Consider the following 20,200-nt stretch of genomic DNA (forward strand, 5'->3'; position numbering starts at 1 on the left):
TGTGAAAAATAAAACGGTCGTACTACTCGATGTGTATTTTCTGAGAAACGCCATTACGAAATATAAAACGATTTTGGTTTTCACTTGGATTGATTTGATTGGTGAGTGAAAAACTATCGAAGGACTGGATAAGTATGTCTATTAATCACTGTCGCCTTCTTCTTTCAGTGTCGTTTGGTGGCACAACTGGTTTATTTTTGGGCTGTTCACTGATTAGTCTTGTGGAGCTTGTGTACTTCTTCTTTGTCGTAGCACCAAGGCGCATTAAAAAGGAACATGAACGTAGTCAGCCTAAAAATTTTAAGCGCCGACCATCTAGGGTAGAGCAGAGCAAAATTAAGTTAAGAGAATATCGTGAACTTTACAAGTCACAACAAAAATTTTAACTTGATTATTCAGAAAATAACTGAGTTCATATAAATACACGAGTATGTACGTTTTCTTGTACATCTTATGCACAAAAAACTTAGAAAGCAGAGAACTAGCAAATTTTTGGAGACTTTCGGCCTTTTTCGAGTTTAAGAGAATACCGCTATTAAAATAAAGTAATCATGCATGTTTTTTTGAGCGGGTAAAATAAGACTGTCGTGGCATATTTCTTTACCTTGTGGGAAGTTTGAAAACTGGACATAAATTTTTGCTAATTAGAAAACTGCACTAAACTTTTGTTAAATTTTAAAGTAGACATCATTTTTTGGTAATTTAAAAATAGGCAGAATATTTGGTCATCGAAACAGTGGACATAAGGTTTGGCCATTAAAAAGTTGGACACAAATTTTTAGCTATTTTAAAAGCTGGGCATACATTTTTGCCGTTAAAAAAGCTTGGTTTAAAATTTTGGTTGATATAAATTTTTTAAAGTCAGACATAAATTTTCAAAAATCTAAAAACTGGCCATAAATTTTTGCCGTTAAAAAAACGTGGGCTCAAGTCTTGGCCACACAAAAATGGTCTTAATTTTATTATTGATATACATTTCAAGTTGGACAAAAATTTTCAGTATCTAATTTGAAAAACTGGCCATACATTTTTGATGTTAACAAAAACCTTGGCTTAAAGTTTTGGCCACTCAAAAGTGGTCATAATTGTGTTACTGATATAACATTTTTCAAGTCAGACATACATTTTCAGTAATTTAAAAAATTGGCCATAAAGTTTTGTCGTTAAAAAAGTTAGCCTCCCGTTTTGGTCACTCAAAAATGGTCATCAATTTTTTGTCGTTTAAAAAATGGACATAAATTTTCGGCCAATTATATTCAGTTAAATACAGGCAAGTTAGTTTTTGAAAACTAAGCATACATTTTTGTTCGTTAAAAAAATTGGCCAAATTTTTTTCACTTAAAAATAAGCACAAGCAAGGCAATAATTGCCGTTGTAGCTGAGTGGTTAGTGTGGCATACTACTACTCTGTACCATCTGGGTTGGACATTAATTTTTGTTCATTTAAAACAAGGCCAAAAATTGTTGATTCAAACACTGGACATAATTCTTGAATATATAAAAATTGGACATAAATTATTGCTTTTTTCAAAACCGGGAATAAATTTTTAATAAAACTATTTACTCGCTTAAGATGTGACTTAAATTTTTTTTACTTCAAAAAACGGCAAAAAGTTGGTAATTTAAACGCTGGACATAATTCCTGGTGATATAAAAGCTGGACATATATTTTTGGTCTCTTCAAAATTGGTAATATAAAAGTTGGACATAAACTTTTGGTATTTTCAAAATCGGATATACATTTTTGTTGTTTAAAAAAGTGGGCTTAAAGTTTTGAACATTTAAAAACGGGTCACTCAACTGGACACGAATTTGTGGTTACTTAAAACTGGATATAATTGGACATACATTTTCGGTGAATAAAAAATAGATATATATATATATATATATATATATATATATAGTACATATATGTATGTACATATTTTCAAAACTGTGCATACCTATACATAAATTCTTTTCATTAAAAAACTTAACTGTCTAACTTTCTGGTCAATTGAAAATGGACAAACATTATTGGTCACTTGAAAATGGACATAAATGTTGGTAATTCAAAACCATGACACTCATTTGTGATAAGTTAAGGACTGGTACTTAGTTTTGGTAATTTAAAATCCACAAACGAAACCACTTTTTTCTTTTCATTTTTTAATCATAAACATATATATGTACGTATAGCGAGCAAGAGTTTTTCTTTCTTTATGCAAAAACGCACTAAAAATTTTAATTTTATTTGAATGCATATGCGCTATAAACTGCAAGTTTGGCCACGCTCACAAGTAAAAAGCTAGATACTGTTTCGAAAAATTACTCGTACAAAATAAGAATAATATTAAATAATTATAACCTACTGGAAAATCAGACAAAATTGATGATGTATTACAAATCGAATTATATATTACAAAATATATGGCTAATCAAATTGTGGGATTGGCTCATTTCAGAGTTATGCCTTAACTGCTAGCATTATGTGTCATTTATCACATTTTATTGATTAAAAGTAACCTTGAATAAAATGATTCATGCTATGTAAAAAATCTTAACATACTTAGTAGGGTTTCCCCCTAGAAAGACAAAGAAGAAAGGAAAATATTATATAACACTTTGTGACAAAATTTGACTGGTGGTATCGCACACAGAATAAGGTCCATAGGGTAAGGTGAGTTGAGGTGAGTTAAGGTGAGTTGAGGTGAAATAACATTAGTTGAGTGAGTTGAGTTGAGGGGAGTTGAAGTGAGGTGAGATGAATTGAGTTGAGATGAAATTAGGTAAGCTGGGGTGAGATAAGTTAAGGTGAGTTGAGGTAAACTGAGAGGAGTTGATGTGAGATTAGTTGAGCTCAGATGAGGGGAGTTGAGGCGATTTGTATTGAGCTGTTGTGAGTTGAGGTGAAATGTGTTGAATAGCATAACATAACAGATAACATAACATGACAGAACATAGCTTTACATTACTTTATATAACGTAACACAAAGTAACATAACATATTATAACGTAACATAACAGAACCTAGCTTTACAGTACTTCACATAACGTAACATAAAGTAACATAACATAACATAACATAACATAACATAGCATATCATAACATAACATAACATACCATAACATAATATAAACTATCTCATCATATAGTTTTATCTTGTTCTTTGTCTTTATGAAGTGAGATTTTCAAGCATATTTTCGGTTTATGAAGAATTCTTTATTTATGAATGCGGGTGTTGGTTAATATATTTTCGAAGCTATCTAGAAAGTCGGTAAAGTACCGAGACTACATACCGCTCACCTTCTTCAAAGGTGTGTTAATTAAATATTTGGCGCAAAAAATATTCAAATACCGTATATTTATCTTCCATAAAAGGCGGAAGTCCAATTTGTTTGGCAATTTGCAAAAAAATATGCCTACTTTACAAATACTACAGTAATAAAACAAAAATTCTTTGAGGGCGCCGAGAAGCAGGGGTTTATTTGCCAGTTGAAGATATCGATTTAACTGAATACAATTTTTCAAATAGGTGGCAACCCGCCTCAAAAATATTTTCGACAGTAAACAGTAGATAGCTGGCAACCCTCCACAAAAATAATGTACACACATTGGTCTTTTACAATTTTATTATATGTATGGATGTATGTACATATGTACCTCCTTCTTGATGATTTTGTTTGTGGAACAGTGTAGTAATGACACCTATTACATTTAAAGTTGTGCCCAATAATAATAAATGATCTACTTAATAAATGGGCCAAGTTTTTTAGTTTTTCTGATTAAGAAGAGAAGCAAGTTATTTGACCAATTTTTTTTAGAGAAATATAACTAATTTTCTTAACACGTATAAAGTGTATTGCTAATTAAAGGGCTTTAGTTTAGGCCTACCATAGCTCAGTCTAAATTGGATTAAATTTATTGTGTCTTTCCATGTCCGAATTCTGGCAGGAGACACACAAAGCTTCTACAGTGACCAAAACATCGAACACTGAGTCTGAAATATTTCACGACACAGTTCTTAAAGGCCTACGTCTGCAGTGCCACGACAGACTTCGAGTAAGTTTTCTTCGGATATCTTCCGTACACGCTATGACCCAACAGATTCTAAGTAAAAGATAGTTACTTGTGCTCGACCTGATAAATATCGTAACCCTAGCCAAAAGATTCTTAGCGAACTAAATTTCCCCAGCCTATATTCGAAGTTCTTATACAGTTTAGCTGTACTTTTCGTTAGTTCCTTTCATATTTGGAATATATTTGTATCTCTTTGAAGAGTACGGAACTTACATAAACATTTTAAACTTTGCAGACCTGCCTTAAGAACCTTGTTAGATTACAGTTTTGGTATTATCCAACGAGAAATGATAGACCTGAACGCCCTGCGATGACAAATCTAAACGACTTCAAAGCTTTTTGGAAGGTTATCTGGAACCGAATTGTTCGATGGCGTACAACTCTTGGTTTTGTTGACGGTAAAATCCTCCTTACTTAACCTTTTTTATCCTAGATCCCTAGTAACTAATGATTTAGATAATGCTAAATTGAGACCTTTCCCGCCTCTTGTCGGTTTTGACTGACGAATAAGATGCTCTTGGCTCATCTACTAACCCCTTCTGACATTGATAAATGAGATTGTGTCAGAATTTCTTCAGAATTATCGAGTGAACTCTGTAGAAATTAATTAAATTTTCAAAGCAACCTTGAAATGCAACCGGCTTCTCATCTGTGCCTGGTTTAATTCCTGCGCGGGATCTTTGGCTAGTCTTTTCAGAAGAGTGGGAAGCATCCCTTTCCGACTTAAAATTCCATTTGGAATTTTCTTCAGCCCATTGGATGAATTGCAAACTTGCCTTTTGACGCGCCGAAGCGGTTGATAAGGATACCTGCTTGAGTATCCTTGAGGTTCATAACAGATATATGTAAATATGTATGAACCTGGGTTCATGCCATCCCTCAATAGGATTTATCTTTGCTGCTCTTGGCTTCAAAGGCTGGCGAATGAGTTGTGTTGACCATTCAGAGAAATTAGCGTACCTATTTATCAGCGGCAATTTGCTCTAAGCAGGGCTTAACACATTGGGTTTAATGTAGTAAAATGTCACGTAAATGCAAACAAAAGTAAGTATGTAGTACGTTTTTTTTGCCCGTTTCTAAACAAAGTTAATTATACTTTCGCAATCTTAAAATAAAAACGTTGCACGTGTTGCCGTAGGCCAATAAAAAGTTGCATGCATTCACAGTGCATGCAACAAAGTATGCCCACAAGTTTATCGCCTTTTAGTGCTCAACCACAATCAAATGTCAATCAAATTTAACCCTATTTGCGCTACTCATATTTACATACAATAAATTAAATAGCACAGGCCACATAACTCATACATACACACGTACATATGTATGTATGTACATATTTATTTATGCATAGTTACATTAGCATTACATATGCACATACTTGCTCGAGTAATGAAAGATCAACAGTTGACACTTGTCAATATGAATCAAGTGACCAAACAAATCCCTTTGCAACATGTGGGTGGATACTCTTAGATTTACTCACGCAACTGTCTAACAGCACCGTATGCTACTTTGTATGGCTAAAAATTATATTAAATGCGCTTATAAAATCGTTGGCGGCGCCAATGAACGCAGCAAAGTGAAAGTGTACGCGCAAATAATCGCTGATTTGCTGAGGTGTTGAAAATGAGAAAATGTTAACAATTAAATTCAATTATATATAACACTAAAATTTAAAGATCTTTTTCGATTTAAAAACATTTTTTGCTTGCGTGCATTTGCTGTGTGAAAAATGTTAACGGAGGAGCTTGTACCAAATCGTCGCCTAACAAGAATTTATCCGCGTGCGAATTTAATTACATTCGAAAAATATCAACAACAACAACAGCAACAGCAGCTTCAACATAAAGCAACAGCAAAAGAAGCGAGGAAAGCGAGTAAAGGTTTCAGAATTGTAAAAGAGCTAATTGGTGAACTCGGGCAGCAGACAAGCATCCCTGGCTTGAGTAAACCATTGGCACTTAATATGGGTGCAGTGGAGCGGTAAGCGGGTGTGAAGTGTTAATGTTTTACTGAGCTATGCATAAGAGATGGCCGTGTAATAATAGACTAAAAAAATTAAAAAAATAAATAATGATTTTGGTTATACGCTTTGCATTCGACACGAAGCAAAGTGGGTCAGACATAAAAAAAAAAAACGATTAAAAAACTTATATCAACAACCATGATAACTGACAGTGACGCTAGTAGGCACGAAAACTATTAATTAGAAATTGCAAGATTTTTACTAAACGTAATTTTTTATGAAAATTATTATAAAAATTATCTTTTTTTTCAGCGTGAATAATACAAATTAACGGCTTACGTCAATCAATGGCCTTTGGCTTAAAAATATTATTAGTCAAATAACCTGGAAATTTTTTGGATTTTTTTTACTAAAAGTTATTTGCTTTAAAACATTTTTTAATTTATTATTATTATTATTTATTTTTTTATATATTATAAACAAATAAGTATAAAGAAACTTTTTAAAATTTTTGTGCTTTGTCAGTTTAAAACATTGAATTATAAATTGATTTTGGTGAAAAAATTTTAAATTTTATTTTTTCAGTATTTTTTTAATTTTTTGTTTTTGTAATATTTCTGTTTGTTTTTTTTTTTACGAAAAAGATTTTAATTTTTTATAAAAATTTGTTAAAACTTTTTCTGCTGAAAAAACTGACTCCTTGTCAGGTGACCCGAATTTGAGAAGGTTGAGTTTTTTTGTGATTGTTTTCGCAAAAAAAATTAGGGTTCTCTTTTTTTTAATTTATTTAGATAACTTCTTCAAATTTACTATTAGACACCTTCTTCAACTTTAGTATTTAGCTGGCGAATATTCGTTTTATTTTTTTCTTTTAATTACTTGTTTTTGTATTTTTTTGTTGTGTTTCGGTCGAAATTTTAAAATGTTGTTTATGAGAAAAACAAGCGAAATTTTCGTTTTATTTCACATTTATGTATATATTATTTAATTTTTGTAAAAATTTAAATTTTTAATTTTAATTTTTATGAATTTGTTTTTATACCATTTCAAACTTGGTCGTTTAGAATTTTCATAACAAATACCAATATCGAGTTTTATTTTTAATTGAAACACTTTTTTTAATTTAGCCTTCAAGAAGAAAAAAAGCTCAACAAGTTTTCTAGATAAAAAAATAAAATAAAAAATAAAAAAATATATTAATAAGCACAAAGAATTAGTTAGACTGGAATAACTAGAAATTTTTAGCCAGAAATTCATTTGTTTAGAAAATTTCATAAAGTTGTCGATAATTTTTTACATACATAGATAAAAATGGATTAAAGCACTAGAAAAAAAAAAATAATAATAATAAAAGTTAAAGGGTCAGCTTTATAGGTTTAATTTTTATAAAATTTAATTCAGGTACCGCTCTCTAAGACTTAGAAATACGACTTGTTTTCAAAAATTTTAAAAATCCAAATATATATGTTGGTGAAATGAGTTTATATTTCATTTTTCCTAAGGACTTATTTATTTTTAAAATTCTTGTTTTCGAACTTAAGTATGGCACTTTAAATTATAAAAAAAATTTGTTTTATCTATAAAAATCGTAAGCCTAGCTAATTTGTAAAACAAATATGTAGGAATAATTAATCAACGTCACATTTAATTTAAAATACTTAAATTTTTAGGAGCTCGACAGCCACGTTGTATTCCCAATATTCCAAGAAAAAATTAAAAAAAATTTTAAATTGCAACGTAGCATATTAACTTATGTTCGGGACATAAAAAACCTAATTTGAACCAGGTCAAAAATTTTAAACTAAACCTTCAAAATTTATTAAAAAATTTTATAAAATAGTGAATTTTCAATTAACTTATTTTCGGGACATAAAAAACAAATTTAAACAACAACAACATTTTTATAAATTTAAATTTTTTTTTAATCATTAACTCCGCAAAATATTAACACATTTTCGAAACAAACCCCAAGCTGCAATGGCAGTGAGAGTTTCTCGAAATCAGCTGTTCCTGCTAATATTAGCAGTGGCTGCCAGAGCAAACACAATACGGCATCGGAATATCGGAACCAGATGTTTGAAATTTTACGATTTACGCTTTGAAAATCATATTGAAAAATTGTTACGATTAAGAAAATGGAGGTATCTATACCTGATAGATTTTGATGCATCATTGAAAACCAAAAACGTTAAGTCAATTTAAAAATATCTATACAATTTATTAAAAGTTTTATATTCAACTGAAGCCATTTTTTAAATAAAAAATCCAATCCAAACAGCTAATTCGAATTGTAAACAATAAAAAAAAAATTTTTTTGCAAAAAATTATTATTATTAATTTTTGTAGGCTTTTTTTTTCATTTGCGTTTTTTTCGATGTCTCAACCACTGTGTGCCAAAAAAATATTAGAGGTGTAAAAAAATATTTGTTTATATGGTATGAAAATATAGATACATATATATTTATAAACAAATTTAAATAAAATTCTAGACACATCACAGCTCAATTTGGGAATCCCAATTTTTGCATACAATTTGCACAGAAAATAATTTTAGGGATTTTTATTTTTTTTTTTATTGTTAATTCTTTTAAATTGATTTTTATTTATTTTGTTTTTACATTTCTACTCATTTTCCAAATTAATGTATTTTTTGCTCCTCTCTGATTTTGTTTTAATTTTTTGTATTTTTTGATTCAATTTTTATTAATTAATGTATTTTATTTCACTGTGTTTTTCTCATTCCATATATACACGGTCTCATTGAATCCCAACTCTGCACTCACTCAACTACAATTCTCTTGCGCTTCTATTTTCTTCCCTACCCTATTTTATATGTACTACATACACAATGACATCTTTCTCGCTTCCAGCCTCTTCTGGACGATCGGCTTTCTCTGTGCACTCGGCATGATGATCTACGTTATTCAAATGCTCGCCGCGCGCTACAATCGACAACAATTCAAGACGATCGTAAATGCCACGAATTATCCAATTTATCGTATTGTTTTTCCCGAGGTCTACCTCTGCAATCAGAATCGTTTGAATTGGGCGCGCTTCAACTCGGCAAAGGAAAATTATCTGCGGCGCGAACACCACAACACCGAGCTAGAGCGCCTATTCACCGAAGTAGTCGCACTTTATGACACTTTCTATTTTGGTAGTTTCGATAGATTCGAAAAATTGAACACCACACGACCGCTGCACGAATTGGATTATGTGAACTTCACATTGGTCGCACAATTTATGGCCTGGCGTTGTGACGAACTGCTCACCGATTGTGTGTGGCGTCACAGGCCAATGAATTGTTGTGACATATTTAGCGCACGTCGTTCCATATACGGATTTTGCATGTCCTTCAATACAATCGAAACGGCACAAGGACAATTAAGACAAAAATTAGACGATAAATGGCCGTGGCGTGCCACTCGAAATGGGCCGGGTAATGGCCTAAACGTGCGAGTGCTGATAAACGAACAGATGCATTCACCGTTCGCTTCGCGAGAGAAGGGCATTATGGTAAGCGGCGGGGAGGGGAGGTGGCTTAGGTGGCGTCAGTATAAAAGTTGCATTGCATTTGCCTTTGTTGTTAACTTTGATTTCTTTTCTTTTAATTTTATTATTATTTTTTCGTTTTATTTTTCACATCTTGTAGTTTATGCTCATGGAACCTGGCGTGTGGTGGAGTTATCCAAATCAAGTGCATGTAAACGATCAGATTAGGGTGAAACTGGATGCACAATTGAGTTTCTACGATGAGACAACACGGCGGCTATCTTCGCAAGTGCGCGAATGTGTTTTCGATGTAAGTGTAGTGGGCTAGAAAAATACTAAACAATTCTAAACAATAAAGCCATATTTTCATACATTTCAGGATGAACGAAATAGCCTCGATTTCAAAACGCTAATGAATCACAAATATATGTTCGAGAACTGTCAGGCGGAATGCTTGCAGGAGCATACTATGAAATATTGCAATTGCTCCTTGGACATTTTCTTTCCACCCAGTCAATATCCAGCTTGCAAACTGTCTGACATGCCATGCTTGGCGCAACATAATAGTGAGTGACATGCGGACATTAATTTGCTTGTGTAAATACTAATTTAAAAGACAAAATTTGCAATGAAATTTTCTTTGTTGTTTGCTTTGTAATCTTTTTATGTTCCCTTCAAGATCATTTAAAATACTTCGAACAAAGCGGTGAAAAAGATTCCATGCCAATTAATGTTAGTGCTATGGGTATGGTCTGTGAGTGCTTCCTAAATTGCCTGTCACTAGCCTATCTGATTGATGTTCGCACAAATGATTTGCCAACGATTTCTCAGCAGGAAAATAATTCTCACATGGATATGGACTTTTTCTTTATACGCGATTCAATTGTAGTTTTTCGCACAACGGTAATTTATACATGGGTGGATTTGTTGGGTAAGTAAATAGAGATGAGATAGCTTTTAAGATAAAATCTTCTTGTCGTTTGTTGTTAGTAGAAAATGAAATACATACTCTAGAAATATTGCATAACCATACAACGCCTTAAGCGACCCTTTATTGCGCAAAGCAATGTTTAACATCATTAAATCACGTCGAACGGTTAAAGGACTATGATTTGAGATTATGCACTAGGAAGGTTCGGCCCTTTATGAGAAATGTGCCTCTGTCCAGCTGATTGATGTCCTAGGGAAGCCTGAAGCAGGGATTATACGGCTACTACAAGTTCACTATTTTTATTGAGCTGAACTCAAGCTCTATTGACAACCCCAATATGTCTTTCAAAATGTACAAATCTGCGCGAATATACAAATCATGTGATCCCTGCTTAAGTCCGAGATCATCGTCATCCAATAATGTCGCTAAATATGTGCTACCTTGCGACGTCTACGATTGCTGTAATGCGCAAATCCCGTGTCGGAGGCAACAAGGCGACCAATGGCGTTTTCTAAGAGCGTTTGGAGTGCATTTGGCAGTGCTGCCTTATCAATTGTATTGCCACGCTGGACAAGGAAAGGATCCCTAGTACCGCTGTAGGAAAATTTAGTCTCTATGATGGAAGGTCAGGCAAGAGATTAAAAGCCAACTTAGTGGTACCATAGGTAAGGTATCTGTTGCATAGGTTTCTCGCCATAAGTCATAACTATAAGCAGCTCTGAATTATTTGAAGTATGGATTTGGCGTTGTTGGGCCGTGAGGCTGGTCGACATCACCGGCGACCAAGGCATGGTAGTCTGCAGCACTAGGTTCCAGCAAAAGAATATCATTTTGTGATAGAGGGCAGGCACGCTTCTACGGTATTGGATGACCGTACGCACCAAGACAGCGCGAGAGAACAAATAGTACGATGAGGAATGTCACGAGATTGCGATCGGGCGCATTGCGAGCTGTGCTGGATCGATTGAGGAAACTGCAGGGGAAGCGAGAGATATTTTCCGAAATAAAAAGAGATAGTTCAAAAACGTGAATATGTAATGCTTGAAATGCTGGCCGACAGGGAAAACGACCGAAGGTTTCAACACCAGCGTGAATTATTGTAAGAACATTCAAGGTGAACAAACTTTTTGTATAGTACTAGAAACTAGAGGAAAAAATTTTCCACCCCTTTGAATGGCAGCAGTATTGAGAAGATAACCCCAAGCCCACAATCGATGACCCCAAGACCACAATCTATGAAGTGCGAATAGCAATACGCGGCTGAAAAACGACAAAGCTGCTGGAGCTAGCGGCCTGCCAGCTCAGCTATTCAAGTAGAGCGGGATGAATGCGTGGACGGCGACTAGAATGTAAGTGTGCTCAGTGCAATCCACAACCTGGCAAATCCACCAAAGACCAGGCCGGACTTCAAAGCCGCTTTCGACAGCACTAAAAGGTTGGCAGTTTGTTACAAAAAAGAGTTTCAGACATGGCGACTCCCTTTCGTATGATTTCTTTAATCGGATATTAGAGAAAATAAAAAGAGCTGAAGTATTGAGCTACGCATATGCTACAACATATGTGTGAAGTTTCAAGGGTGTGCCACCAAATTACAAAAAATGGCAGCATGCGGCATAACTTTCGCAACTATTTTGTATTTTTTGAAATTCACCGATTTTTTTGATTATAAAAGTTTAAGATACTCCAAAATGTTAGCAATAAACGGTGAAAATGTTATTTTTGCCAAAACTAACGAATCTAGAGTAATACAAGTAATTTTTAGCAAAAAAAAAACCGACTTCAACTCTCATATAAAAAATATATATATATATATATATCTCATGATCTACTGCTCGGATCTTAACCAGATTAGTATGGGAGCACCTCTGAGACACTGCCTTTCCGATGCAAAAAGAAAATCGGTTGACGTGGTCAAAAGTTATGCGGTAACATACATGAAAAAAAAATAAAATAAAATAAATATTCCGACGAACTGGTAACCTCCTCCTTTTTTGGAAGTCGGTCAAAAACTAGACTGTGATCAAATGAAAAAGAATAACATTGATTAAAAGATGACGATGCTTTTCGAAACAAAAATTCCACTTTTACAATTATTATTGGCACACACGAAATTCATTCTAAAATTATTATTCACATGAATAAATTAGTAAGTACATTAGACTGCATCACTCATTATACAAAAAAAATAGTTACTGTGTTTCCATTGGAATTATAAAATCTATTATATTCTAAGAATACCACCAAAATATTACAGCAAAATATTAAGATTTACGTGAGCTGGAGCGATTTGAAAATACCTCCATAAATAGAGTTTTTATGAATAAAAATTGTTTGTTTAAAATTTTTTTGAAAAAAGTCCCTCCAATCACCAAACGGTTTGAGTTTAAAAAATTTGCATAAAGTAAATTTTTTTTTAATTTTCAACGGAATCGTAATAATGAGATACCCTTTTTATTTCTTTGCTAATAAACTCATTCAAAGGAGGAAATCGAAAAGTAGGATGAGCGAGTGTCATTCCAGGTTTAATTAAGGTGTGTTCGTATTTGAAAAAAAAATAAAAAATGGGACGGGAATGAATTTTTTCTTTTTGCACAGAAATAAAAAGAGCGGAAAAATACCTTTCCGCTGATACCCCACAGGTCTAAATCGGAATAGTATTAACCCACTTATTCATATATATATTCCTGAAGAATGCCATAGGAAAATATTCCACGGCATTATTTAATAACTTTTAAATAAACTAAATTTTTCATGCGCCCATAGTAAATGCATGGAAACCAAAAGTGAAAAGTGAACCGGTCGGGGAAAATGAAATTCATGATAAGGCTGAATATGATTTGAGTTAAGGGGTGCGAGTAAACGTGTTACCTGGCTGTGTATGATGCGACGGGGCGTATACGTTACATACACAACTACGGGTGTATGGGCTCGTGTTGTTATTTTGATTTTTTTCCGGTATTTTTAAACTACTTACCGGCGAAATCGCAAGGCGGTAATACCATTAAAAAATAGAACAGCTGATTTGATAAAAAAAAAATGTCCTCCATTTTATAGGGGGTGGACGGATGGTCAGGGACACACTGCATATTTAGCTGAATGTGATTGAAGAGGAAAGCTTCCTATTTAATGGAAAGACCAGGTGGCTTCATTTGACGTTGGCTGGCACAGAAGAAAAACGACAGGCTTGCTGTATTGACTCGGCCAAAGTGGCTTAGGCGGTTACAAGACCAACTAGAAAGGATAATGAAAGTGAAAGCAAAAATATTCTAGGAACAAATTTTAGTCCTTATAGCACATTTTCAAGTACACTAAAGTGGAAAATGTGTCGGAAACATAGACAATTTTATTCAACTGTAAACAATTTATACATTCTGCATATTAATATACTTGTGAACGGATTATTAAACAAGTGAAAGAAAATTTAAAAATGATTTTAAATATTAACTAATTGATAACATATTTTCATTGCAGTGAATTTTGGTAATGCAACAGCGCTTTTTCTAGGATGTTCTATCATAAGTGGCGTAGAATTGATTTACTATTTCTGCATTTACTTGCCACAACGCCTTTGGAGAGCACACAAAAAGTCAAGAAATAGTTTCAAAGTATCTGCAGAACGCGAAGGCAAAGTGTTTGAAAATTGGATGACGAAAATATATGGCAATAACGGAGCATTTAAAGAACCTAGAGATATTAAACAAAAGGAAAGCGAAAACCTAAAAACCATTTATTTTTAAATTAAATACCCCCCCAAAAAAGAAAACAATAAAACTAAATAGCTACATTCGAGTAGCTAAAATAAATTGCTAAAATTGTACATAAAGCATTTAAGCAAAACAATAAACTGAATATCAAAGAATCATTGTTTCGTGTTATTTCCTTCAGCATTGTTTTTTTTCCTACTAAATAAATAAATAAATACTTTTTTTTAGCTTCCCTCCACTACCATCAACTTTTAAATAAACTCTGCGGTGGTTCACTTCACTGCCATTTAAGTCGTTGCCTGCAGCCGTTTCATTGTTATTGCTTTCTCCTGCGCTCGCCCAGCCGTTTTAGGATTTCGCTGCCATCGCCATGACCACTGCCTCTGGAAATGATTTGCCGCTTGCTAGTAGAGTTGTTGCCGCTGTAGCTGATGCTGATGCTGCCGCTATTGAAGCTGCCATTTTCACGGTCGACTGCAACATGAATGAGGTGGATTTCATTGGGCAAAGGCTACATCACCATCATGGTCATTGTCATTGTCATTGTCACCGACAGTGTCGCGCAACAACTTCTAGATTTCACGCTGTTGCTGTGCGCTGAATGGTTTGACCTCTTACTTTAAATCTTCTTTTTTTCTTGTGCTGTCGTTGTCTTGAAATTGCGCTGCCACTAACATTTGTACAGCAACTTCTATCTAAATATACATATACATACATAATTACAGTGACTCAAACAAATGACCGCCTATTGATAATTTTTAAATATTCGTAATTTTTCTATAAAATACCATCCACGCTTTAAATAAAAGAATATACATAAATAACAGTTTCAAACTTTATACAAAATTTAGGAAAATTCAAAAAATTGTTATCAAAATTTCAAATTTTAAACTGAATCTTTGGAACATTTTTGGGTATGCAGTTTTATAGCCCGTACAATTTTAGTCCCATGAAGTGCAAGTTTCAACCGGCTAAAAAATCGCTTTGATTTTTGCGATTTTTTTTTTGCAGACTGCTTTTGCGTTTTTTTGTTAATTAAATTTTTTTTTTAATTTTGTTGCTTACGGTCTCCCGCATTTTATTTAATAAGAATTCATGCTTATACGGAAAAAAGTGCAAAAGTCCGTGACCAAAAAAAATTCTCAAAAATCAACGGGATTTTTTAGCCGTTTGAAACTTGCACTTGGTTGGAAAAAATTGGATGAGTTGTAAAACTGCATACCCAAAAATGTTGAAATTTTGATGACAATTTGTTGAACTTAGCTATATTTTGTATAAAAAGTTTAAAACTGAGATTTATATATTTTTGGGTAAACCTTGGATGGTATTTTTGTAGAAAACTAACAAAAAACTTTAGCTCATAAAACATTACGAATATTTAAAAAGTCCACACGTGGTCATTTGTTGGGGTCACTGTATGTACAAACATATTTCAGCACCGTCTCGAGTGTTCTGGTGACAAGTTTCCCTTCTTTCATATTCGCTCAAAACTTGTATTTTTTTTTTTTAGTTTAGTTATGGTTTTTATTGCATTTTATTGTTATTTCCAGCTTTACTATTCGTCTGCTTTGCTTTCAGACGCTTTTTTCTTCACCTCAAAGTTACTTAGTTGTGGTATCACAATAAAAGGTTTTTTGGTAGAAAGTTTTCAGCAGTGATTGTTTACTGTTGTTTGACCGAAGAAAGGTTTTAAGCGGCGAAGTACCTACTTGTACTTGTTTAGTATTTAGTGAAAAGATTGTTAAAATGTTAAGAACAAAACAGAGAAAATTGACATAGAAGTACGAGTTCTTTTACTTGCTTGCAACGAAAGCAAAAAACTTTGATGTCTGTGGACTTTGTGTAGACATTGGTCATTGCTCTTCGGTGTTCTGACTTTCCTGCATCTGACGTGCATCTTTAATCACTATTTCCACAGTGATGGTCAGTACAAAGGTTGACTAGCCCGGAAGTAAAACTTGCCTTGAAGAATCTAAATTAAATTTTTATTCATCTTCTTATTTGGCGCTAAAAACGTCTTCCGGTTTAGGTCGAAAGCAAAAAAGCTTCGACAATTTCCTTTGTCTTTTGCAAAGTTTCGCCAGTTATTCACACCAAGTACTATACACAAGCCCCATGGCATTTCTTCTTATTAATTGGCGCTGTAGTTGTCGAAGCGATTTAGTGCCCACCCTATTTTTCATGTAAAGCTTTTTACTTATTTCTTCGGTATCAAATAATGTCAGGTGTTGGTGCAGTCCAGTGTTGCCACACATGGGCTTTTCCTACGTTTTTTTTCCATTTGGTAGGTGGTAGGCTTGATTGGGTTTTAATAGTTATTTGCGAAAAATAGAAAATACATTTGTATCTCTAAACATTTTAGCAACCTTTCTTACACGAATATTTTACCGGTGCGTTCGTATAACGGCGGCCGCAAACATGTAAATATACCTGATTCCTAAGCATTATTATTGCCAATATACAATATGAGCATCCATATATACTTTATGGCGTACGTGGACCAAGATTCCAGAAAAGCTTACCAATGGGCTTGAATCCAAGCATACTCCAGGCGGAGCTCTTCGCAGTCGAATTCTATGTTCGCGAATGTCATCGTAGAAGGCAAATGCGGCCAGAATAAATATCATGTCAGATATTCAGGCAGCGTTAAGATACTTAGACTCTTCTAAAACGGCACCAAGGCTTGTGAACTCTTGAACCACTTGGGAGCGCACGCAGTGGTGGGTTCCGCGACATAAAGGGTTTGATGGCCACGAAAAGGCTGACTGTCTCGCAAAGCGTGGAGACCAACTGAGCTTGCATATTCCCGAGCTATTGCATATTCTGTGGTAAATCTAAAGGATACGCTGCAAAACTACTCAGTAGCTAGCTGGGAATAATCTCAGATTGCTGCCCACTGGTGGAAGTCAAAGAGAATAAGACAGGAGGAACTCCGCAATAATCTTTTGAACTTAGAACTCTTGCTGGCTGCCTGACAGCATACTGCAAGTTAACGTACCATTTGAATTAAATAGGTTTCTGTAGAGACGGACTGCAAGTTTTGTGGTCTGGTGGAGGAAAACCCAGAGTATATATTGTATGTACCAGCCCACGAAGCATGAATCATAGATTGATACAACTTGGAGAACGATTATCTTCTCCATCTAAAATTTGGAACATGAAGTCATCCAAAGTGATGAGCTTTTTAAATAGCTTAAGGTTGGAGTGAATACAATTACGGTTTATCATAATATATCTTCTTAGGCCGCAGCTCGAGTATCTCCGACGTAATAATAATAATAATATCGTCACTAAGACGAATGTGAAAAAGGACGCGTGAAAAAACTTCGGCGAAGAAAGACGCGTAAACATGGATTCAACATCATTCCGGAAAAACTCTTTGGGGAATTCAAAGAGGTTAACGAGTCTTTCTTTGCCGTCACCTACATATGTACGTTGAGTCTTTCTTCGCCGAAGTTTTTTTACGCGGTCAACTTTACAGCTCGCGTCTTTATTCGTATCTAGTGACGATATGAATGTAAGTGTGTTTTAGTTGTACTAAATTTTGTGTTATCTATAATTTTAATAAACTTGCCATTGAAAAAAAAAAATATATATATTTAAAGCTAAAAAAAAATTTTGGTACGTTTTGGTTGTTTTTGGTAGTAAATTTTGGTTGGGAAAAAATTCGTCTGTGGCAACACTGGTGCATTCGCTGCTTCTTAAGCTTATAGTGAGCTTATCTCTCCATCCTTACCGGTTTTCCCCGCTATGAAAGCTCAAACGAATATTATTGGGCACGGAGCTTTTATTGACAACTCCTATAGCTTTTTGATAAGATGGATTAAAGTGCGTAACTTTCATTGTTTGGGAGCACACTTGGTATTGCTTGCTCAGTTCAATAATATCAAGACAAATACTAGTGCGATTCATAAAACGCGGCAAAGTGGCATTTTTGGCGAAATCGCAACGACCTATCGCAGCTCCGGATTTCAAATGTAAAATTAAAAAAAATGCCGCGCGTAAGTAAAAAAAGATAAGTTTTTACAATTATATCTCAAAGCAGCCTTATACCATGTCCCCACCAAAAAGTTAACCATCTCAAATCGAACTTAACCACATCACTAACTATTGCTGTCCACACTGCGGTTTGAGGTTTATAAAACAGTACAAATGTAAAGAACAGTGTTCGGCCCACAAATCGATTCAGGACTAAATTACTGCAAAAATCGGAGCAAAAACCAATTTTCCGTACTAGATTGAATTTTTTATTTTTGTTTCTGACATTAACTGTTTGACTAAAATATTTTCTACTCATGCAAAATAAGAACGCGAGGCAATATAAGGATAATATATTACATATTTAGGTAATTTTTAGCATTTTAAATATAGTAGAACGTATCTAACACTTAATTTTTTAAAAAGCAAACCTTTTCTACTTTATATAAATTTCATTCCTCATATATTTTTTAACAACTTAAGTAAAGTTCTGCATCCGCCAATTTGTGCAGCCATACATCAAAGAATAACGATGTTACTTTATTGACGCATTGCTATGAAAGAGTTACTTTTTAACAGTGAGATTTGGCTAACTTTCAATTTTTTAACTGAAACCGGTGGTGAACACTCAAAAAACGGCACCAAGAGGGGCATAGCATGAATGAAAAAAACGGAATAGATTTGAAGTCAAGCGGAGTAGAGGAGTAGATTTCAAATTTTTTCAAAAATCGGAGTAAATCTAATTGATTTTAGTGGAGTCCAAACACTAGTAGGGAACGAATTCTTCACATTTTAACGCTAATGACCCACAGATGGCGGGCAAACACAGGGTTGTATCAGACTTTCGACGTGGTTTCGAGTTGGTTAGCTTTTAACCATCTCAGTGAAATGGTTAAGTGCTGTCATTTTTATATGGCGAAACTACGCTAAATCAAGTGGGTTATCGGGATAACCAACTCAATAGCCATAACTACGTGGTTAGCTTCGGTGGGGACATGGTATTAGGTGATGTACTTTTTGTTGAAGTATTCGAAGACAATAAAGAAACGTGTGTTCGCGACTTTGTCTTTGCAATGAATGCCAACTCAAATTATATGGCAACGTCGCAATTTTGTTGCAAGAAAGTTTCCATACAAAAGTAATTAGTTGTGTCGCAAAAGGTGATAAATTTTGCAAAAAAATGCCACATTTGCATCAACTTTGCGACGTTTCATGAATCTCCCACTACTATTCTTGCAGATGTTAATGTACGAAGCCGTATTTTTTTGGAGGATATATTCCACTCAGAACTTTCGCTAAAGCGAAACCTAGTTTTCGTGTTGTCGAAAAACGGTCTTTACTCCTTCAAGGGTGGCTTGCGTTTACGGGTTGGTATGAAACGATACTATGCAGATATCAGTATTTTTACTTGGAAGTACAGCATCGAAGGTAAGCATCGATACCTAATAAATATCGGATCTAAAGTATCGATACCTACTCATATTTCTTATGAACTAAACTTAAATTTTTTTTATTTTTTTATGTCATAAGTTAACCATTCTCCGGGAATCCTTAACTGCAAACTGTGTATATGTTTAATGATAAATAGTATTTAACACAGACAATTGATTGCAAAAAAGAGTACAAAAAAGTTAATCTCGTTTAAGAAAATAATTTGCTCATAAAATATTTCTGAGAAAAAGTCTTCTTTTGTTGTACTTGACAGGAATAGAAGTTTTTCCAAAAATTTCAATGCAGTGCAAATGTACTATTACGTACAACAGTTATGAGCCATAGATTTAACTTCGATAGTTTCAAAAATGTCTCCTTACAACTTCACCTGCAATTGGAAGCGTGAAAAGTATAGAAACAAAATGACAGGGATTAAATTTTACATATTAAAATAAGTTCTTAAAGGCATTTAAAGTGTGAAATATTTTCTAGTATCTAAATACCGCCAACTAGAATCATTTTTCTTTTTGACATCTTCTTTTCTCCAGACTAGATGCGAAGATCGAGTTTACATTTTCTGTAATGTTTCAGTTTTTTCCAATAATTTTTTAATTTTTATTAATTTTTTATTTATTTTT

The 20,200-nt window shown here is 33.9% G+C and overlaps 1 protein-coding gene across 1 annotated transcript; it reads left to right on the plus strand.

Moving 5' to 3' along the window:
• The first annotated feature begins 5,792 nt into the window (after window positions 1–5,792).
• LOC108366770 (pickpocket protein 19-like) lies at window positions 5,793–14,754 on the plus strand. The gene is made up of 6 exons (XM_017621239.1): window positions 5,793–6,043; window positions 8,897–9,542; window positions 9,679–9,828; window positions 9,898–10,084; window positions 10,198–10,421; window positions 14,506–14,754. Exons 1-6 carry the CDS (start codon window positions 5,793–5,795, stop codon window positions 14,752–14,754), a joined length of 1,707 nt encoding a protein of 568 aa, XP_017476728.1.
• The last annotated feature ends 5,446 nt before the right edge of the window (window positions 14,755–20,200 follow it).

Source organism: Rhagoletis zephyria, unplaced genomic scaffold (assembly GCF_001687245.7).
Source record: "Rhagoletis zephyria isolate East Lansing unplaced genomic scaffold, Rhagoletis_zephyria_1.1 Rzeph_scaffold_00041, whole genome shotgun sequence".
NCBI classification, from domain to species: Eukaryota; Metazoa; Arthropoda; class Insecta; order Diptera; family Tephritidae; genus Rhagoletis; species Rhagoletis zephyria.

Bases quoted from the DNA above. Each gene is read 5' to 3' on its own strand.
- LOC108366770 (XM_017621239.1), top strand. From the start codon at position 5,793: ATGTTAACGGAGGAGCTTGTACCAAATCGTCGCCTAACAAGAATTTAT. The intron at 9,829-9,897 runs GTAAGTGTAGTG...CATACATTTCAG, and splicing joins TGCGCGAATGTGTTTTCGAT to GATGAACGAAATAGCCTCGA. The intron at 10,085-10,197 runs GTGAGTGACATG...GTTCCCTTCAAG, and splicing joins ATGCTTGGCGCAACATAATA to ATCATTTAAAATACTTCGAA.